This window comes from Canis lupus, chromosome 24 (genome assembly GCF_048164855.1).
Source record: "Canis lupus baileyi chromosome 24, mCanLup2.hap1, whole genome shotgun sequence".
In the NCBI taxonomy this organism is placed as follows: domain Eukaryota; kingdom Metazoa; phylum Chordata; class Mammalia; order Carnivora; family Canidae; genus Canis; species Canis lupus.
This window is the reverse complement of record NC_132861.1, coordinates 33,914,827-33,935,286: the sequence shown is the minus strand read 5'-3', so window position 1 is coordinate 33,935,286 and position 20,460 is coordinate 33,914,827. Positions and strand designations below refer to the sequence as shown.

The following is a 20,460-nucleotide window of genomic DNA, read 5'->3' as shown; positions in this document are numbered from 1 at the left end:
ACTTTTCTCATAGGGTAAGTCTTGTTAGAATCGGGATCTCTAGATTTTCAGGATCTGCATGCCCCCTCACCCATGTAAATGTTTATGATGATGAAATGGCAAAGGTGGTCATCAAGAACCTAATATGGATTCCTAGGATGAGGAAGAAGAGATGTGAAGCCAGGAGAAAAGGTAGCAGGGTTTGGCCACAGAAAAACTAACTCATTCTGCCCAATTGCATAGAAAACTGTTATTCCTGTTGCTTCCCTTTATTTTTAGATAGAGGGTGAAGGTTTGTTTCTTCCTTCCACACAACTCAAAGTATAACCATGCAACTCTCAGGGGCAGGGAGAAGAGAGAGAGGGCTGTGGAGACTCTTCGCACTCCACTCTCTTTCCTGTTTTTATCCTTACCATCTCAGGTCCAGCCCAACATTAATTCCATGTAGTTCCTAAGTCTCTGAGACACAAGGGACAATTTATCGTCTCATCTCAGGGCTCCTTTGCTTATTGAAACCACAGAGCTCTCAAACCTTACAAGGTCATACCTCTTTATCAGGAGCCAGATTAATCTGTTCTATCTAGTGTCTCTGGGCATACATTTTTGTATTGTATAGATGAAAGGTGTATGTTCAATTTCTGTTACTTTTCCATATGGGCTTGAAAAGAGTGTGTATTAGGATCATGAGGTGAAAGTTCTATAGATGATAGATCCTGATTTCTCCATCATTTTTTTTTTCAAATTTGCTGTATGTTCATGTTTTTCTGCATTTTCCATCACTGAGAGAGCCATGTTAAATCTTCCATCATACTTGCAGTTTAGGTCAGTGATGATGATTTACAGCAATTGCGGTTTTTTGCTTTATATATTCTCAGACCTATTTTTAGGTGCATACAGCTTTAGAATTATTATATTAAGCAATTTGGACTTTTAATTCCTGCTTATTAAATCTTTTACCATTACTTTTGTCTATAGTAATGCTTTTTTCCATAGTCTAGTTTGAAGTTACAGCCAACTTATTGACAGTTCAGAACTCCATTTTTTTTTTTTTTTTCTCATGAACCCACCAGGCCATCAGAAATGCTGCTCAGCCATTTAGGAAGCTTTTCTTAATTCAGCAGATGTCTCAAGAAGAGAGCAGCCTTAGATGCTAATTTCATCTTGCTGAGTTTTGGTCTTTTTCAGATCTCGACCTGGTAATTCCCACTTTACCATGTTAGATTTTCAGTATGTGTACATGTATGTATGTGTGTTGTCCAGCTTTTATGAGTGTACTGTGGAGTGTAGGAGGGAAGAGTGGAGAGTTGACTGGAAATCAAGTAGGTGATGTCTTTTGAATACACTTTCAAAATTCTTTTTCTATCTTTATGTGACCCCAGCATATTTTTCAAAATAGCTAATTGAAGCACTTTGTCCATATAGGATTCATATCAATGACCATTTTATATTTACATACTTTTTGTGCTTTACTGAGTAGTCTCCCAGTTAACCAATGAGCATTCCTAAAGGTAGCAAGCTGAGGTGGTCACCAAGCTTTGTTAAATATAAATGTAATCACAGGCGCACAAAAACATCCATTTGAAGTACCCCCTGGAGCTTGAGTCCAGGACAAGCCACAGTGCTCCTAGCATTTTGCAGCTCCTGCAGTGCTATGCTTGCTGGTGCTGGCCCAGCTGATAGACAGTCACTCAAAAACCTGCCACTTTATCAATCCTGCATCTTGAATATGGTGATCCTGATGCTCTAGTCCTGACAGCAAGAAGCTGGTGTTTTTGTTAATTGCTACCATAAAATACATGCTGTGCCATAGGACTCTTTCATGTCAAAAAAGGACGTCAGTGCCTGGCAAGCCCAAAAATAGGGATTTCACATATGACATGTGTCAAGTTATGAATGGGCCATCTTAGAACATGAATTTATAGAGTTCATTTACCACCACCAAGTGGCCTGTCAGCCTTACAGAGATTATTATATTGGATTAAGTTTTTATATAGTGCTTATTTTATGGGATTAATTTTTTTTTAATAATGCCTGCTTTGCCAGATGCAGTGATATGTTCTTATATCTCCTAAGTACTTTGAGTTCTTGGCTGGGTTCTCAAATTCCTTTATTATTTCAGGCAGTTCAGGACTAAGTGAGGGCAAGAGTAATTTGCAAACATTAAACACAGTGGAAATCCTGAGTAATAATTTGAGTTCTCTCCCTCCTCCCTCATCTCCTTTTCCTTTAAAAAAAAAAAAAAAGAAAAAGAAACATCCAAAGTACTGCCAGATGGAATTTAGGGCTAATGCTGGTACTATTTCATGGCCTTAGGGGTTTTGTGACTTCCAGCTTCCTGTTGAATTTAGCTTCCAGGGCTCCCCACTGCACACTCCGCCCCACCCCGCCTTTGAGATATATTCACATACCAGACCGGTGTGTGCTTTTTCCGGTGTGGACATGAGTCTACCTTTCTGGAGCCCAGATACGGAAAATTCTTTTCTGCCCACAACCCACTACAGAATACCACTTAGGACTCTTCCTTTTGCTGTTTCCTGCCCTGTGGTCAGATGAATAATTATGAAAGTGGTAGCTCCTTGAAGGTAAAGCCTGCTCCTCTTACATTTCAGGGCCAGTGTCTAGCACAGCACCTGGCATATAGTAGATGTTCTGCAGAAGTCTATTAAATGAGTGGAGATAAAATATGAGACCAAGCCCATTGGAGCAGGGCAAGCTAATGGGAGGAGGAAGTGGGGTATAGGGGTCACCTCCACAAAACCCCAGATATTATAGGCAGAGCTGTTCTTTTCCTTCCATGAGAGAAACACAGGAGGCTCCAACATTTCCCCACCCTTTGCAGACTGCAGAAGGATTTGGTTATTGCATGAGTTTTTTGCTTTTGTCTTTAATAACAGCTTCATTGAGATCTATTTCAAATACCATGCAATTTACCCATTTAAACTATACAATTCAGTGGTTATTTACAAAGTGCGCCATTCACCGAGTTGGGCAATCATCATCACTACCTACTTTCAGAACATTTTCATTATCCTAGAAGGAAACCTTGTGCCCATTTGGTGGTCATTATCCCCCAGCCCTGAGCAACCACCAACCTAATTTCTGTCTCTATAGATTTGCCTAGTCTAGACATTTCATGTAAATAGGATCATATAATATGTAGTCCTTTGTGATTAGCTTCTTCTACTTAATGTGATGTTTTCAAGGTTCATCGTCATTACAGCATGTATCAGTATTTCCTATCTTTTTATGGATGAGTAAAATTTATTGTATGCATATATCACATTTTATTTATCCATTCATTAGTTGATGGACAGTTGGGTTGTTTATGCTTTTAACCTCTTCTGAATTATGCTACTATAAACATCTATGTACAAGTTTCTGTGTGGACATATGTTTTCTTTTCTCATTGGTTTGTTCCTCAGACTGGAATTGCTGGGTCATATAATAGCTTTTATGTTTAACCTTTTGGGGAACTGCCAGATTACTTGAGTTTTCCCTCCAAACTAGCCCAAATGAGTGAGCTACTATCACTTATCACTCATTTCTTTCTGTCACTTTGCCATTGAACTTCATTTGTTACCCAAAATAGGGGTAGGAAAGTAGAATTGACTGAGAAGCTATATACTGGTCATCTTTCATAGGCCCCTAGGAATTTTCCTTCAGAGACTTTTTCAGGGAATAAAGATCCTCAAGGGCTGAAGCAGGTGCCCTTGCCTTTCTTCACCTTTGGCACTACCCTGCCCTGTTGTCATTGCCATATGTTTGCTTCTTTAACCAGGCGAGGGATTTGGTAGTGGGCAGCTGTTCCCCATCTAGAGTTGTTCTTTTCCACCCCAGGTCCATGGGCATGGCTAAAAAAAATCACTGCTACCTGGAGATTCCAGATGTGGTCATTTATTCAAAAACACTGGCTGAGGAAGTATTATGCTCTTATTGTGTGCCAGCTATATTTATTGAGTACAAGAGATTTCTAGGCAGTGAGGTCACTTGAGAGACAAAACAGTAAAATTCCTGTTCTCATAGGGTTTTCATTTGAGGGATAACAAAAACAAGTGAACAAAGTAAGTAAACAAAACAATTCAGATACTCAGAAGTGCTATGAGGAAAAAAGTCTGGTGTTATACCAGGACCAGAAGAAGACATGAGTGTTGGACAGGGAGAGGAGAGATGAGGCAGAAAGCCTACTTTAGATCAGATGATTTTTGTCTCTATCTAGATAGAGACCATCCTGGGTAGGACACTTAAACTCTTTTTGTGACATGGTCATTTGCCTCTAAAATTGGGCCAGTTTTTGAATTGAAAGTGATTAAATGAAGGTGCTTTGAAAAACAAGGTTGCAGCATTCTTGTTACCATTAAGCTCTCCTCTCCTGTGATTAACTGGATTTTACTCATAAATGCTTTAATGCCCAGGGTCTGTTGTTCCACCCATGGGTACTGGTTTCCTGTGTTTGATTCATATCCATTGGTTAACTCGTTTTCAGCTCCATAAACCACTCACAAGCTCAAGAGAGAGGGTGGCTGGTGTTAGCAGTGATTTCTGGGGGTAAGCATAACACAATTGGCCATAACAAAATGAGATAATGTCTCAAAGGCGTTCCAAACTCTACAGAAGCAGGCACAGCATAAAGCTTTGTACAGTTTTAGTATAATATGTGAGGACCCAAAGGATAGCGCAAATGATTGCATTGGAACCAGAGGAAACAGACGATCTTGAAAAGTTGAAATAGAAAGAAGCATTTGTGTGTATATGGAGGTCCCTAATATACCCATGTTATTTCTTCTAGATAGAATCAGGCCAGTTTTAAAATGCACTGTAATCTAGAAACCCATCCCCTTATAATAAAAAATTAATACGGGTTATGACTTGAGCTGTACATATCTTGAATCTCATCTTTACAAAGTAGGCTTTTCTGTGAGCAAGTATAGAAGGCAGCATTATGTCACATATGTAGAGTTACATGGCACTGAATTTTGACTCCGTGGTTGACAAAACTTTGTAACAGAAACCTAAAAAAGGAGAGAGTACTCTTGAACTTGTTTCCAGCAGAGGCTTAATCATCTTTCTGAGCTATGCTAATTGGACCTGCCTTGGACTGTCTGACAAAGTAAGGTCTTACTGAACTCTTTCAGAACATCTGAATCAAGAGGATGGACAGTCACATCCTACTGCTCTGTACAACAGTTACCCAGCTGGGTAGCCTTGACATTCCTTTATCATACCTTTTTTCTTTTCCTTCTCTTTTTGGTCAGCCATACCCAATGGTGATAGGTGAGTGAGAAACAAAGAAAATGAGAATTAATTTTTAAAAATCAGTTCTTAATAGCATGTATAAAGTTTTACTGAGTGTAAGCTGAAATAAGGCATTTTGATGTGTTTGTAACTTTCATTTACTTTTGTTACTCCACCCATCAAGATCATTGAAAAGTTTATTATAATTCAGAATCCATAGTCTCACCATGTCCTAGTTATTAAAAAAACAACTGCCTTTCACAAACATCAATGGTAGTGAGCCCAACAGCTTGGATTTTATGATACGGATTGTGTGCGAACATTTTGGCACCAGCCTGGAAAGCAAATGAGGCCATGTGGCATTTTGTTGAGTGTGCCGGTCATTTCCCACATCTGTTTGACCTTTGCCTTAAGAACTGCTTGTCAGCTACTACTACTGGGGACATATGTTCCCGAGATGTGTTTTTTAAAAGATGAGTGGCAGCAGGAGTATGTTTACAGAAAAACTAATTAAAAAGTAGAGCCGGTGAGAAGTCTCATCCCAGATTTAATCTTACCAAAAGGAGAAAGGCTTTTCTTATTCTTCCTTTTGAGAATACATTTGAGTGTGCTTCTAAAATGCCATCCTTAAAATTTCTGTTATTTGTCCATTAGGCTTACCTGGGATCTTCTAGGATTGAGGTCAGAACATTTTTCTGAGTAATGCTTTTATTTAGTTACTTTATCACGAACTGGCACTTGGAGTTGGCCCATTTCAACAGCTGCCCACGCACCTGAGGAGGCAAGCTCAGCCTGAAAGCAAAGACATTTTGGGGGATGCTCTGGAGGAATGTTCTTGTGAACTTTCGATGTCCCATAAATTTTGGTCTCCTAGGGATCTTGGCGGGATCAAGGTGTCAAGAAGGTGGCAAAGTTAGGCTCCTTCCATCCCACGCATACACATAACCACTCATGGCTCCCTCCACATCTCTAAATGCTGGGCCATTCACATTATTTGGTGTATAACTTTTATCAAAAACGCCTTAGATATCTTCTCCCCATTGGGAAACAGGGCACATCAGACTGTTGTGGGGCTAGGTAGACTCGGTGAAGGATTCGTGTCAGGGGAGAGTCCTAGAGAGAAGTTTAAGATTGAGGGCAAAGAATAGGATATTTCTCCTCTTGCTCATATCTGGAAAGAGAAGATTAATGTATCCTTCTTTTTTGCTTCTAGTAATATGAAAGCAATTTATGATCTCAAAAAGCATATAAGGGGACTTGGGCATCATAAGTACTCACTCTGTACTTGAGTGTCCCATTTTATTCAACCTGTGGCAGCAAGTCATTCAATATAAAGCATTGTAGAAGACATGCTGCCTGAGAAACCTAAATGCCACCAGTCAGTCTAAGAAGCACATGAGAACTGTGGTTCTTTTCTTGGCCTCGGCTCCATGTATAACCATGCTGCATGGAGCTGTGACCAGGGCAAGATAGGAAGGATGCTTGTTAGATGATTAGTCTCACCCTTAAGTTCTGTGTGTGGGTCCCCAGCATGTGTCATCAGAGCGATATTAAATATGTGTGCACTTAACTTTGACAACTTTAACTTTGACAATATAAGATTTTCAATGACTGTACCAAGCACTTCAGTCCATCTTCTAAATGTCCAGAGCGATCAACATTGAATTCCTATCCTGCAATACTTGTTTAGTGCTCACCGATGAAGATTGGAGAGTCTTTTACTGTAGTTGGAATTGATGGAATGGAAGAGGGCGGGTGTTTTGATGATTCTTCCTGTCATATTCATTGCCCCCTGAATGTCAAACCAGGCCTTGGAAGACACTATTTTGGTAACTTTTGAGTTCCTTTTTGGCTGCATTCAGTATCTGCTCAGGCCCTGAGTAACTCAGCATTATTGTCTCAATTATCCTAGCCATCATCATATGGTTTTTCTGTCACCTGAGCTGTTTCTTCTATTGTTGTCTCGTTACCTTTCCCTTGAAGTAATCTTTTCTATGGTTTTTCTTCTTCTCTTAGAAAATAAAAGTATGTCTTATCAGGCACTACAGTTCCTGGAGTAAAGCTTCCCCCTAGCCTGGTATCCCAGCTGCCTTACATATGCTGCAGCTTTGTTTGTTGTCAGTAACTAGAGAATAATTTAGAGAGGTGCTCCTCCTCCTTCCAGGGAGCACAGACAACATTCCTCAGAAAACAAAGACAAGAGAACTTTTATTCTACCATCATTAGTGCAGGAACCAGATGATGGCCCTAGAAGTGGGAGTTAGTCCCTGGATTATGTCACTGGTACCCCTGGTTCCAAATTTGTCTGGCATTTTACTCTGCTCTGTGTGCCAGGCATTGAGCTAAGGGCTTTCATGTACTGAATCATAGCTCTTACAGTCATGAGAGACCAGAGTTACTGATGCTCATTTACTAAATGTGAAAATAGGTTAAGAAACTTGAAACGACACACGCTATTAAATGGTAGAGCTGTGATTCTCACCATGGCCCTCTGGAATCCAAGTAGAGTGTTCTTTGCACATTATGAGGCCTTAGAGGAAATGACACTTCTATTTTGGACCTAACCTATAGTTTTTCAAAGCAGGTGAGGTTCTTTTGCGTTTTAAGTTGCTGTCAGACAAGTACACCAACCATCACCCCAAATGTGCCAGTATTGGGGTGAGTTCTTTTTGAACTTCCTTCCCCCCATGGCTCTCATACACTTGCTTGCCACTGTGGCCAAGTGGACTCCTCACTGCTCTCCAAGCCCACTGTGCACTTGGGCCCCCAGCCCTAGTGCCCCTAGTGCCTACCTGCCTCATCTGCACACCCCCCCACCACCTTTCTCCTCCACCTGCTTTCAAGAGCCAGTTTTCTCTGAGCAGGTAGGCGTATGTGTTCCAGGGGAGCATCGCACAGTCATCTTCCCCACCCAGAGATGTGGGTGCTCTTCCTCTAGCCCACGCACTCCAGATCAAAATTACTGAGGGGCTGAGCTACTGTTACAACAGTGTGTCCAACCCTCTTAGGTGTGGCAGGTAGGTCAGAGAGGGGGAAAGTCTCCGTCCCTGTATGTTTGTGGCACTGAGCATATAACCGGTGTTCCCGATTGTGCCCTCCTGCTTGGGTTAGCAAATAAAGAAGGCATCCGAATTGAACCCAGTGGCCTTTGGCTCTCATAGTCCCCAAAGGTCCCATTCGGTTCACATTTGTGCCCTTACTGCTCATCTTTTGATACCTGGACTCTTACTGCCGTCACCACTACGGGGCTCCACCTCCGTTTCTGCCACGGTGATGTTGTCACAGCCCTGACCACATCTCCTTGCCTCTGTCTCGGTTCTCAGAGTGGAGCCCAATAGTTCACTTTTAAAGTCGGTAAAGAGCTTTGCTCTTTCATTTTGGGGATGCGTTCCACTGAGGAACTTGAAGCAGGTTCCTCAGTGACCCAGACTAAAGGAGCCTCGGGATGGCACAGTGTCACATGCAGTGCACTGCTCATTTCACCCAGCTCATGCTCTAAACTAGGGCACACATGTTTCCAGCGCCATGGCCCAGGATGTTTCCTGTCTTACTGGGGCCTCCAGTTTCCCTTCAGAAAGTAAGACCACCTGTACATGTGCCTTTTACTGTGATGTCCTCCTCAGGAGGCTTAGATGGTCACCTGAAAACAGCAGCCTGCACTTCCAGAAATCCCCAGCTAACTAGCTGTGCAAGTTGTCTTCTCTCACCTGCATCTCTGTTCCATTCAACCATTAGACTAGAAATTGTTTGAGATCAGGGGTTGGGTTTATACTCTCAAACTTCTGGAGGCTCCACAGAGCCTACCATAGGTCTTTATAAAAATGGACCCCTTTAAGTATATCTTGCTTGATTGATTCCTCAACTTGCAAACCTGCATCCCTCTCTTGTCCATCTTGCAAATTGGTGTTGATGTTAAAACCAGTCTAATGGTGCACTGCAGTGAAACTATATATTGCATCCTGTCATTTCAGCTTTCTTGAGCTAGTTGAATAAGCCAGAGAAATGCATCCCAGAGGAGGGCAATTAGAGCCATGAGCAAGAGGACTAACTGCTGGCAGGATTACTTTTTTTTTTTTAAAAAAAAAAAAAAAGAAGAAGAAGAAGAAGAAGCAGAAGGAAAAAGCTGCAGCCAGCAAATAGAACAGCACTTGGCAAATCAGAGGGATGATGTTGATTAGACTAGAGGAAATTTTATTTCTCCCTTGTCACTGAGCTTCCGGGTGTCTGAAGCCAAGAGACATTTCCTCCTTTCGCAGTGGACATTTGGATATGTCATCTCTCCATTCTGCCAACTGTGACTGCACTGCCCCCACCCCCACCCTGGACCCGGTCCTGCTGCCTGTCTCAGGAGGTGTTTGCTGGTGGAAAGGAGAAGTCTCTGACATTACCATCTCTTGTAGGCAACCAGGAGAAACTTTAGCACTTTTAGCTATGGAGTTAGGTGGTTAACAAGATGGGGAAAAATGTAGAATGTTTTTGTGGAAGGAAATTGAAGACACGAAAGCCTTAATTACTTGAGCAGTTGGAGAAATGGAGTCCCACAGAGCGGGTGAGCAAAGAACCATCCTGTTCATTTCAGAGGAACCCTCTTCATAAGGAGCAGTGCCTCCTCTTTGGACATTCCGGCCTCCAGGCCAGTGCTTGGGCCCCTCCCAGCTTTTGCCCACTGGGTGTGGGACCCCAGGGGGAAAGAAGGGTCTCTGGGACCTTGCTGTCAGATCGTACCTTGGAGGTGCAGATTTTATTGTACAGTCCTTGCATGATCTGTTCTGTCCATTACCACCAGCTCACAGGACCTCCTCCTCTTTCTCATTGTTGAAGTTATTTAAAGTTTGTGGCTTGTCTGCTATATTCCAGGCACCGCAAAAACAGGCCTCTTTCCTGTTCACTGAAGAAATAAAATAAAAGATGGAAACAGCATCTTTTTCTTTTTCACTTACTTGGCATGCTTGCATGCATGGTATTTTATATTGGTTGGATTCTATGGGCAAACTTCCTTCCCATGAGAGGCAATAGCCTTGAGCAAGTATCCCATTCACTGCATGGCCATGGAGGCAGGTGGTGGAAGGCAAATAGTGATGAGCCAGGCAGTGGAGCCCTGTGTTTGCGTTCCCAGCTTAGATAGTAAGCCACTTGGGGACTTGGCACCACCTTTCAAATTCCTTGCCTGTGTTTCCTCTTTTTTTAAGTAAGGGTGTTAGATTTCAGGGAAATCTGAGTTCCTTTGGAGCTCACACCTGCAACATCTATCTATGTGCCGTAACGGCAGAAAACTGAGCTAAAATGTTTAACTGGGAAGATGGATTTGTTTCCCAAAAAGGTAGAAAATAATAGAATCATCTTTTACTATGTTTGCATCCTTATCTTTTCTTCCTCTTATTTTCAAAAGCACCAGTGAAGCTGGTAGGAATGTAAGCTGGTGCAGCCACTCTGGAAAAAAGTAGGGAGGTTCCTCAAAAAGTTAAAAATAAAGCTACCTTATGACCCAACAATTGCACTACTGGGTATTTACCCCCAGGATACAAATGTAGTGATCTAAAGGGACACCTATACCCCAATGTTTATAGCAGCAATGTCTATGGTAGTCAAACTATGGAAAGAGCTTCCCTATCTACTGACAGGTGAATGGATAAAGAAGATGTGGTATATATACACAATGGAATATTACTCAGCCATCAGAAAAATAAAATCTTGCCATTTGAAATGACATGGTTGGAACTAGAGGGTATAATGCTAAGCTAAATAAATAAATCAGAGAAAGACAATTACATGATTTTACTTATATGTGTAACTTAAGAAACAAAATAGAGGTGCATAAGGGAAGGGAGGGAGAAATAAAACAAGATGAAATCAGAGAGGGAGACAAACCATAAGAGACTCTTAACTCAGGGTACCTGGGTGGCTCAGTGGTTGAACATCTGCCTTCAGCTCAGGTCATGATCCGGGGTTCTGGGATCGAGTCCCGCATCAGACACCCTATAGGGAGCCTGCTTCTCCCTCTGCCTATGTCTCTGCCTCTCTCTGTGTCTCTTATGAATAGAGAAAATCTTAAAAAAAAATTCTAGGAAATAAGCAAGGTTGCTGGGGAGGGGAGGGAGTGAGGGGATGGGGTAACTGGGTGATGAGCATTGAGGGCATGTGATGTAATGAGCACTGGTTGTTATATAAGACTGATGAATCAAAAAAAAAAAAAAGAGTGATGAATCACTGAACTCTACCTCTGAAACCAATAATGCACTTTATGTTAATTAATTGAATTTAAATTAAACTAAACAGAGCAAAACACCAGTGAGCTGCCCAGTGCATTTGGTAAGTAAACATCCCACAGTTGGAAAACAAGGATCCAACAGCTGAGCTGTTTCTGTCTGTCCTCTGAGGAGTGTGCACCCAGCTGATCCTGCTCAGCAGCTTTCCTGGAGGGACATCAGCCATCTCTTTGGGGGACATTCGCTTGGGGATGGGAGGGCAGGCTTTGGCCACAGAAACCAGCCAGAGAAACCAAACAGGTTTCTCTGGCCCACAGGGGGATTGGACCTCTGACCTTGGCCTAATTAACTACCAGACCAGTTACACTGAAAGGAAAAACAACAGGATCTGGCACCTGCTCTTCCTCTGTAGATCCTCTCCATCCTTCCCCTATGTTGGGAGGTATGTAAACAGTGGTTCCCTATCTATTTCTTGCCTTTCATTCCTGGGAGGTCAACTGTATCACAATACTGTGAATGAATTTAATGCCACCAAAATGAACATGTAACAATGGTTAAAGTAGTAAATTTTCTGTAAATTTTACAACACAAAAATTGTTTATTTTTCTGGGTGGTGAGCTGAATTTATTGTAGGACTGCAAAATGAGAGATTTTACAGAACTCTCCTTGAGTTCTACATCTAAACAATGCTATCATGGTTCAGACAGTCTTGAGTCCCCCTCAGTAATTGCCTTTGGAGTCTTTAGCACATTCATAGTTCTTCCTTTGTGTGCCAGTGTCTTTGAGTCTTCCCATTAGAAGTCCTTTGGATTCAATTATTTGTTATGGATCTATTTCCTTCCTCATTGAAGGCGATGTCTGGCCCGCTGTTGTTCAGTGAGTGTTTTTATGTATAATAAATGAATGACCACATTAGTGATATAAGTCCTTGGCTCCAGTAGCTCCTTCAAGAGCCTAACCACACTTTCTGAAGTCTCCCCACCCCCACTCATCTCTCTCCCTCATTACTCTCCACTTTGTTTATTTGCTAGGTGTTTATGTACCTGTTTTTTTCTTCCCTATTATAAAGCAAGACTTGGAAGGATGGAGACATCCTGTGTCTTGCTCTCTTGGCTTCTCTCTGTTGAATGAGTAAATCTCTCTGTGATTGAACTTTTGAAAATAAGAAAATTTGTTCAGATTAGCCTGGGAGCATAAAGGAGTGAAGATGGATAATATCTTAAGGAGGCACAATAAAAAGTGAAAATGATGGATAAGTGTCCTGCAATTTTTCACACATGGCTCACGCCAGTTTCAGAGGCACTCTCAGACAGAAATACTGAGTAGTTTTTGAGCAATGTCACTATCATGGAATTCTGTATCACCTTGAAGTGCTTACTTGGTAATGCTCACTTGATAGTGTAAAGTTGGGCAGTCCGGGTGGCTCAGTGGTTTAGAGCTGCCTTCAGCCCAGGGCCTGATTCTGGAGACCCAGGATTGAGTCCCATGTCAGGATCCCTGCATGGAGCCTGCTTCTCCCTTTGCCTGTGTCTCTCTGTCTCTCATGAATAAATAAATAAAATCTTTTTTAAAAAAATGATAGTGTAGAGTTTTGTATGGCTTTTAAAAATTGCAGTAAAATTTATATACAGTAAAATACACTCATCTTCAGTGTTTAGTTCAATGAATTTTGACAGATAAGTACACCCCATGTACCTAATACTCCAGTCAAGATCCAGTCAAGATACAGAACATTTCCCTTGCCCCAAAAAGCTCCCCATTGCATTATTCTACACCCCAGATTCCCACCCCAAAAAGCAACCACTGCTCCAGGGGAGGTCACCATGCATTTGGTTTCTTGCTCTTCAACTTTATATAAATGGAATTATGCATGTCTGTTGTGTTTGGGTTCTTTCATTCCATGTAATGTTTTTTAGGTTCATCAATAATGTTGCTTATGACAGTAGTTCCTTCCTTTTCATCACTGAGTAATACCCTATTATGTGAATATACCACAGTTTGTCCATACTCCTATTGATGGACATTTTGAGTTTTTTAAAAAGATTTTATTTATTCATGAGAGACACAGAGAGAGACAGAGAGGCAGAGACACAGGCAGAGGGAGAAGCAGGCTCCATGCAGGGAGCTCAACGTGGGACTCGATCCCAGGTCTCCAGGATCAGGCCCTGGGTTGAAGTTGGCGCTAAACCGCTGAGCCATCCAGGCTGCCCAGATGGACATTTTGATGGGTTCCAGTTTTTGGCTCTTAATAATAAAGGTTCAATACACATTCTTGTAAAGCAGTTTTCTGGATGTAAGTTTTTACTGATCTTGGGTGCATACCTAGAAGTGGAGATATTGCTAATTCATAGGTCATGTGTATGTGGGGTTTTTTTTTTTTTGGTAGTTTTTGTTTTGGTTTGGTTTATAATTTAAATTTTGTTAGTTAACATATAGTGCACGTATGTTTAATCTTATGTGAAGCTACAGACAATGTGAGACAATTCTAATTGCCCATATCTGTACTAACTCTCAGTAGAGTACATCTTTTTAACTTTAGCCATTTGTTTTGTTTTTGTTAAGATTTTTATTATTTATTCATTCATTCATTCATTCATTCATGAGAGATGCAGAGAGAGAGAGAGGCAGAGACATAGGCAGAGGGAGAAGCAGGCTCCATGCAGCCCGATGTGGGACTCAATCCCAGGACCCCGGGATCATGCCCTGAGCCTAAGGTAAACACTCAACCACTGAGCCACCCAGGCACCCCAACTTTAGCCATTTGAATGGGAGTAGTGTAGTATCTCATTTAAAAAAATATATATCGTTTACATTGAGTTGAATTCTCCCTATGTGGTAGCGTACAGGTTTTGACAAATGCATGGAATCATGAAATAGGGAAGAATTCTATTAGGGAAATATTCAAGATAGGGAAATTCTATTAGGGAAGAATTCAAGATAGGGAAAAATTCTATCAGCCCCCTGAAAATTCTCCCATGTTCTCTATCAACCTCACGCCACCCTGAGCCTTGATGTGTTTTCTTTCTGTATAATTTTGCCTTTCCTAGTCCTGGCTTACCAGGACTCATTAGCTGTAATTTTTTTCATAGTTTTCAAATTTATCATTGTCATAGATGCATGTCATTTTAAAGGTCAAGTCATTTCTATCAAGTTTATCATGATAAACAGCAGTCTCTTCCCACCTCTCTTGGGTTTCTGATTCCACTTTCAACTCTTTCAGCCCTTTTTTTGTTATATGCTTTTTCAATTTGAAAGAATCATGCTTCTATTACTTGATATTTCCATTTTCATTTATGGAAGAAAAGGATTTAGCTCTTGTTTAGTTCCCACCACCCACACATATACCTGTCTGTGTCTAATAGAGACCTCCCAGTAGAGATACATCATAATTTTTTAAAGTTATTTAGATTACTGAGTCTACGTAGTATAAGCAGGAGATGCTGTGGAATGTACCTTAATTCTGTTTCCTATCTTGAATAATGTTTTTCTAGAGGTGTTAATTCTTCTTTTCTTGGTTCTCTGTGGACCTACTTCTTTTTCGTTTCCAGACTTTCTGACAGAAGTGTTTACCTCCTTCTCATATGTTCAGACAAATGAGATAATTTCACAGTTACAGTTATTTTCTTGGATTTGTTCTTCATGGAGTCCTCTGCCTTCCTGCTTTGTCTTGGACTGGTTGCTCTCCAGGCCAGTTACAGAGCTGCTTTTCTGAGTTCGCCATCATCTCTCTCAGGGTCAAGAAAATAAGAACCAGTAGGCATCAGCAAAGCCAGGGATAATGTGCATGCATGTATAAATACAGATGAACACATCCATTAATTTTGACCTGTTGGCCTATTTTAGGAGTCATGTGTACACATGGGTCCCTTGAAGTCCAGTCTAGCATATAAGAGTTCATTCTAGTTTTTTCCCTTTCTTGTAACTCCCTTTTGTGACAGTCAGAAATATGGCTTCCAGCATTAATACATTTCCTTAGTTCATCAGTTCCTCAACCAATCTCTGCCTTCATACCACACCTTCTACATGGACGTCCTCCTCAGTCAGTTCTCTCTCTCATAGCTCATGTCTGTCTGTCGTTCCTCACGCCCAATTTGTGGGTGTGGATGCCCTTCTCTTCACCCTCTTCCTGCAGACCCCTGCATGCCCACCTTGTTCTGCCTGGGCTCTGACATGTTCTGCCTGGGCTCTGACATGTCATGCCAATCTGGCCTGCTGTGTGGATGTCCTCTCCTTGCAAATGCCTAAATGGCCCAGTCCCACCTAATGCCTCAGGGCTCAGTTGTTCAAGAAGGGAAGCAGAAGGGCCAAGATATACCTCTTGATTCTGTCTCCTGTGCCCCAGGGCTTTCCTTTGTTCAGTCTTTCTATCCCAAAGAATTAATTCTGGCCACTCATTTGCTTAATTAAACCCAAGATCTGAGTGCCCTTGAATATTTGCCTATTCCCAGCTAACTCATGAGCGACTCTTATTGATGCAAAATGTGTCCAGCATCTTTTCATCTCTCCCCATTTTTGCTTTACCTCCTAGTCGTCTTCTCACTGTTCCTCTTTCTGCTAAGTCTCATCTCCTGCAATCCATTATTTTTTTCCTAAAGATTTTATTTATTTATTCATGAGAGGAACACAGAGAGAACAGAGATATAGGCAGAGGGGGAAGCAGGCTCCCCATGGGGAGTCTGATGTGTGAATCAATCCCAGGACCCTGGGATCACGCCCTGAGCCTAAGGCAGATGCTAAACCACTGAGCCACCCAGGTGCCCCCCCTCCCCTCCCCAATCCATTCCTACTTAGCAGCCAGCCTGATCTTCTGATCTTTTAAAAGCATGAGGCATGATGTCATTCAGAATTCCAATGGCTTCCCATTGTGCTTAGAATACAAACAAAGTTCCTCCATGGCAAGTAGTATCTCCAGTAATCAATCCTGGCTGCATATCAATATCACCACGGGATCTTTTCAGAAGCACTAAGCTTGGGTCCCACCTGAGTCCAATTAAATTGGAATATTTGAGATGTGGCTCAGGCATCAGTATTTTTAAAAGTTCCCTGGTAAATCTAATGGGCAGCCAGGGTTGAGAATTATGCCTCCCTCAGACAACCATCTTATTGCCTTTTCTCCTTTTATGACTGGTTCCATTGAGATCCTAGGAGTGGCCTTTCCTTGATTACCTGATCTAAAATAATGTCCCATGTTACTGGTCATTTTCTGCCAAACACTTCTTACTTAGTACTACCATTATCTGAAATCACCTTATTTCTGTATTTTTATTTTTTGTATGAGAGTAGTCTTCATGATAACCTTTGCTCTCTCCTATACCATGGTGATCAGACTAGTGTTTAATAAATATTTATTGAGTGAATAAATAGCAGGGAGAAAAACCAAGTAAAGGGCCCTGTTGTATAGGAGCCAGAAAGGGTGCAGTAGCAAGAGATAATCTGGCAGGTGAGATGACATGGAGCAGATGCCAGAATCTTAACTGATGGAGATGATCTAAGAAACCAGATAAAGGAAGCAGCTGTGGCAATGGAATTAGGAACTCTCAGATATTTTCATTTCAGACGGGAGAGATTTTTATTCTGAATTGGTCCAGTCCCAGGAAAACAGAAACGGCTGGTTTCCCAAATGGAAGAGCCACCCTTAGCTTAGAATCACTTTTGATGTTCACCATGGTTGCTATAAACTCTTTTCACTCCTCTACCCTTTTGTTTTCTTTAGGTATGATTGAAGTACAACATTTTATTAGTTTCAGGTGTACAACATAATAATTCAATATTTGCTTTTTTTTGTTTGTTTTTGTTTTTGTTTTAGAAAAAGATTTTATTTCTTTGGGAGTGAGAAAGAGAAAGAGTGCATGGGCAGGGGGAGCAGAGGGAGAGGGAGAAGCGGATTCCCCACTGAGCAGGAAGCTCAATGGGGGACTTGATCCCAGTACCCTGAGATCATGACCTGAGCAGAAAGTAGCCACTTAACTGACTGAGCCACCCAGACGCCCCAGTGATTCCATATTTATGTTTATTGCAAAATGTTCATCACAATAAGCCTAGTTAACATATATTAGCATGCATGGTTACAAAATTATTTTTCCTTGTAATATATTAATATTTTATATTGATAACATTTATATCTATATATTATATTGTAATAATAAGACCTACTGTCTTAGCAACTTTTAAATATGCAACACAGAATTATTGACTATGGTTGCCATGCTGTAGATTACATCCCTGAGACTTCATTATTTTATAACTTGAAGTTTGTACCTTTTGATTCCCTTCACCCATGTCACCCTCATCTGCACACTCTTATCTCTGGCGACCAATCTGTTCTAGATATCTATTGGCTTGCAAACTCACTCTTTGAGACTGACATTTCACCTAAATCTAGGTAAGACTGGCCCTCTGAGTTCACCATCCCCTACCATTCTCTTCATTTTAAGAATCTACTAATTTTCAAAAGCATCCAAGATTCCCACCACTTCACACTACTTATTGATTATGCTTGTTTGATAGAACCTTCACTATCTCTTTGCATCCTGATGCATTTGGAAGCCTTAGAAGCATACATATTTAACTATAATTATCCTGTTTTAAATATGAAGATCAGTTGGAAAACCACGTTCTTGCTTGTATCCCTTGCAGTTATTAGCAATTGAATTTACGGGTTCCTGACAGTGTATGATTAAAACTCCAGAGATAGACACTGTTCTGATACTACCTAATGCCAAGCAAAATGAACATTCTACAAATTCAGTGTGGTAATTTTGTGCCTTTAGACAGGGGTTATACTCAAACCACAATCCTAGAGAAGACTTAGGAGGTAAAAAAGAAAAAAAAAGTTCTCAAAAATGACAGGTTTCAGAAGCATAATTCTGTGATGAATGGCTGCCCAAAAATACTGTTTACAGAAGTACAGAGAAATTCCTCTCTGACAGTGGAGCAAAGTCCAAACTGTTACATCTTGGTTTTGTAGGACACAGGGAGATGAAAACTGCTTGGAAGAGATCATTGTTTCTCAGTTTTCATGCCCTTCCCCCGCCCCAGGATGAGCCTAAAGCTATTCATTCAAGCAAAGGCACTTTCCTGAGGCAGCAGAACCTACCAGAGATGCTTAGCTTGGTTTTCTTCTTATACTTGGCTCTCTTGTACACTTTGGCATCCAAAATTGGGAGCAGTGTTTCCTGTTCACGTATCTTTTTCTCAACCGTGGGCTTTGATATAAACCTATAATGATCTCACAGAATAGTACCCTAATTCTTTCCTGTAAAAAAATAGCAAAATTCTTTAAATTTTGAATACTGACAGTTTAAAACTTTATAAAATATTATTAAATTTATGCTTAAGGTAAATTCAACTTTTTTTGGGTAATATATAATATATCCAGAATATATTGTGTGTCTTTTTCTCTGGATGATTTCATGTAGAACAACTTACAAGACGGTTCAAGAACCCTATTGGCAGATGCCTAAAGTTTTATTAACAGTTTGCATCTACTTACTCTATGTATGTGGCTGCTTTACAACATATGTACCACCCACAACCAGGTTCGTTTAAGCAACATGACCAACTTAATGCCTGATGGACATGGGGAATGAGGAAAATCATTGTAGTCAGTTACTTCTAGTAGGTATTCAGTATATATTTAATATAAGTTATCTGTTTATGGATAAGTTGTAAACTCTCTTTACCAGATAGAGGGTAGAAAAGCATCAATAGGAGTATGTGTATTTATTGAAATTTTTATAAAGAATTTAAAGGCTTTATTTAAAGCCTCATCAGGCCAGCAATTTTTTTTATTATTATTGGGGTATGAATAGCATTGCCAAGAATTGTTTAAAACGGTCTTTTATTGTTTGTTTCAACTTTTTTAGGTGCAAATATTTATATATGTAAGATTTGCCATTTCAGTTTAAGACTGTTCCAGAACAGTGGTTCTTCACCTGAGAATTGAGATAAGAGAGAGACTACGTAAATTATTTTAAAGTATTTTAATAGTATAGGGTGACTTGTAGAGTGTATATACATGGTTGAAAGACCTTCATTCATGCAAAAATGCTTACTGAATGACTGTAAGGTGTTAGGTATTAAGAAGTTGAGCAGTCTTCTGTCTCGTTTTTGTTGTTGTTGTTATTTTTCCTTTCTCCAAAGGAGCAGAGATGAGGCATGTTTCTATGTGAATTTTAAATCCTTTATCTGTAAATAGAATAAAGCTCTAAAATAGATTTAGATTTTGATGTAATAAACCAAAATGTACACATTCTAAGTAGTTGCCTCTTGGATTACATCCCAGTATTCCAATAGAATTTGAGGATGTATATTGCTAATATTTTTATTAATATAAATATATCAGATAACATAAAAGATTATGTTTTCTTATTCCCCAATAGGTTGGTACAGAGGATATACCCTCCAGAACAAATCTAAAAAGGTATGGTTTAACATTTAATTTTTAAATTTGGGTCTGTCTGCCACTTTTGGATTATGTTACCTAATCCCATTTTCTGCTCATCGCTGCCTCTAGCTCTAGTTTGTGTTTTCTGTGATGGCTTATTGTTTAGATCTGAAAACAAATTCTCTGACTTCAGTGTTTAAGTAAAATAGAACAAATCCCATTGATTGCATTTCCCACCAGGCAACTTAAGGATAAAGGCCAGAGGTGAATTCACACACTAGCTAGGGCTCTTGTAGGCTTCTTGCTCTGTCCCTCAAGCTAAGCAGGGTGGTGATACAATGACATTATTAGGTTGGCTGTCTCCTTCAGGGGGTTCCCATGCTGCTTCTTTGTCCATGAGCTACGGTGCTAATAACCTAGAACTAAAGCATCTCCCATTTGTACTTGACTCTACCCTTTATTAAAAAATGGATAAGCCAGAGTAGTAGTTTTGAAACTGTGAACTTCATGACTCCAATAATACATCATGAGATCAACATAGTGTATTATTAACCAACATTGTCCAAAACCCAAAACTCTGAAAAGTAGAAAAGAAAATGGAATGCCATGAAAACTACTCTTTTATGAAACTTTTGTGTGAGGTACATATTTTTTAAA

At 40.5% G+C, this 20,460-nt stretch overlaps 1 protein-coding gene across 4 annotated transcripts in view; it reads left to right on the top strand.

Annotated features, from left to right (window-relative positions):
- Nucleotides 1–20,460, top strand: part of DOCK5 (dedicator of cytokinesis 5) — a 209,217-nt gene that overhangs the window by 60,010 nt on the left and 128,747 nt on the right. For all 4 annotated transcript variants that reach the window (XM_072796235.1, XM_072796234.1, XM_072796236.1 and 1 more), the window contains exon 3: nucleotides 19,799–19,839. In XM_072796235.1, the coding sequence (XP_072652336.1) occupies nucleotides 19,799–19,839 (41 nt within the window). The remainder of the gene's footprint in view (nucleotides 1–19,798; nucleotides 19,840–20,460) is intronic.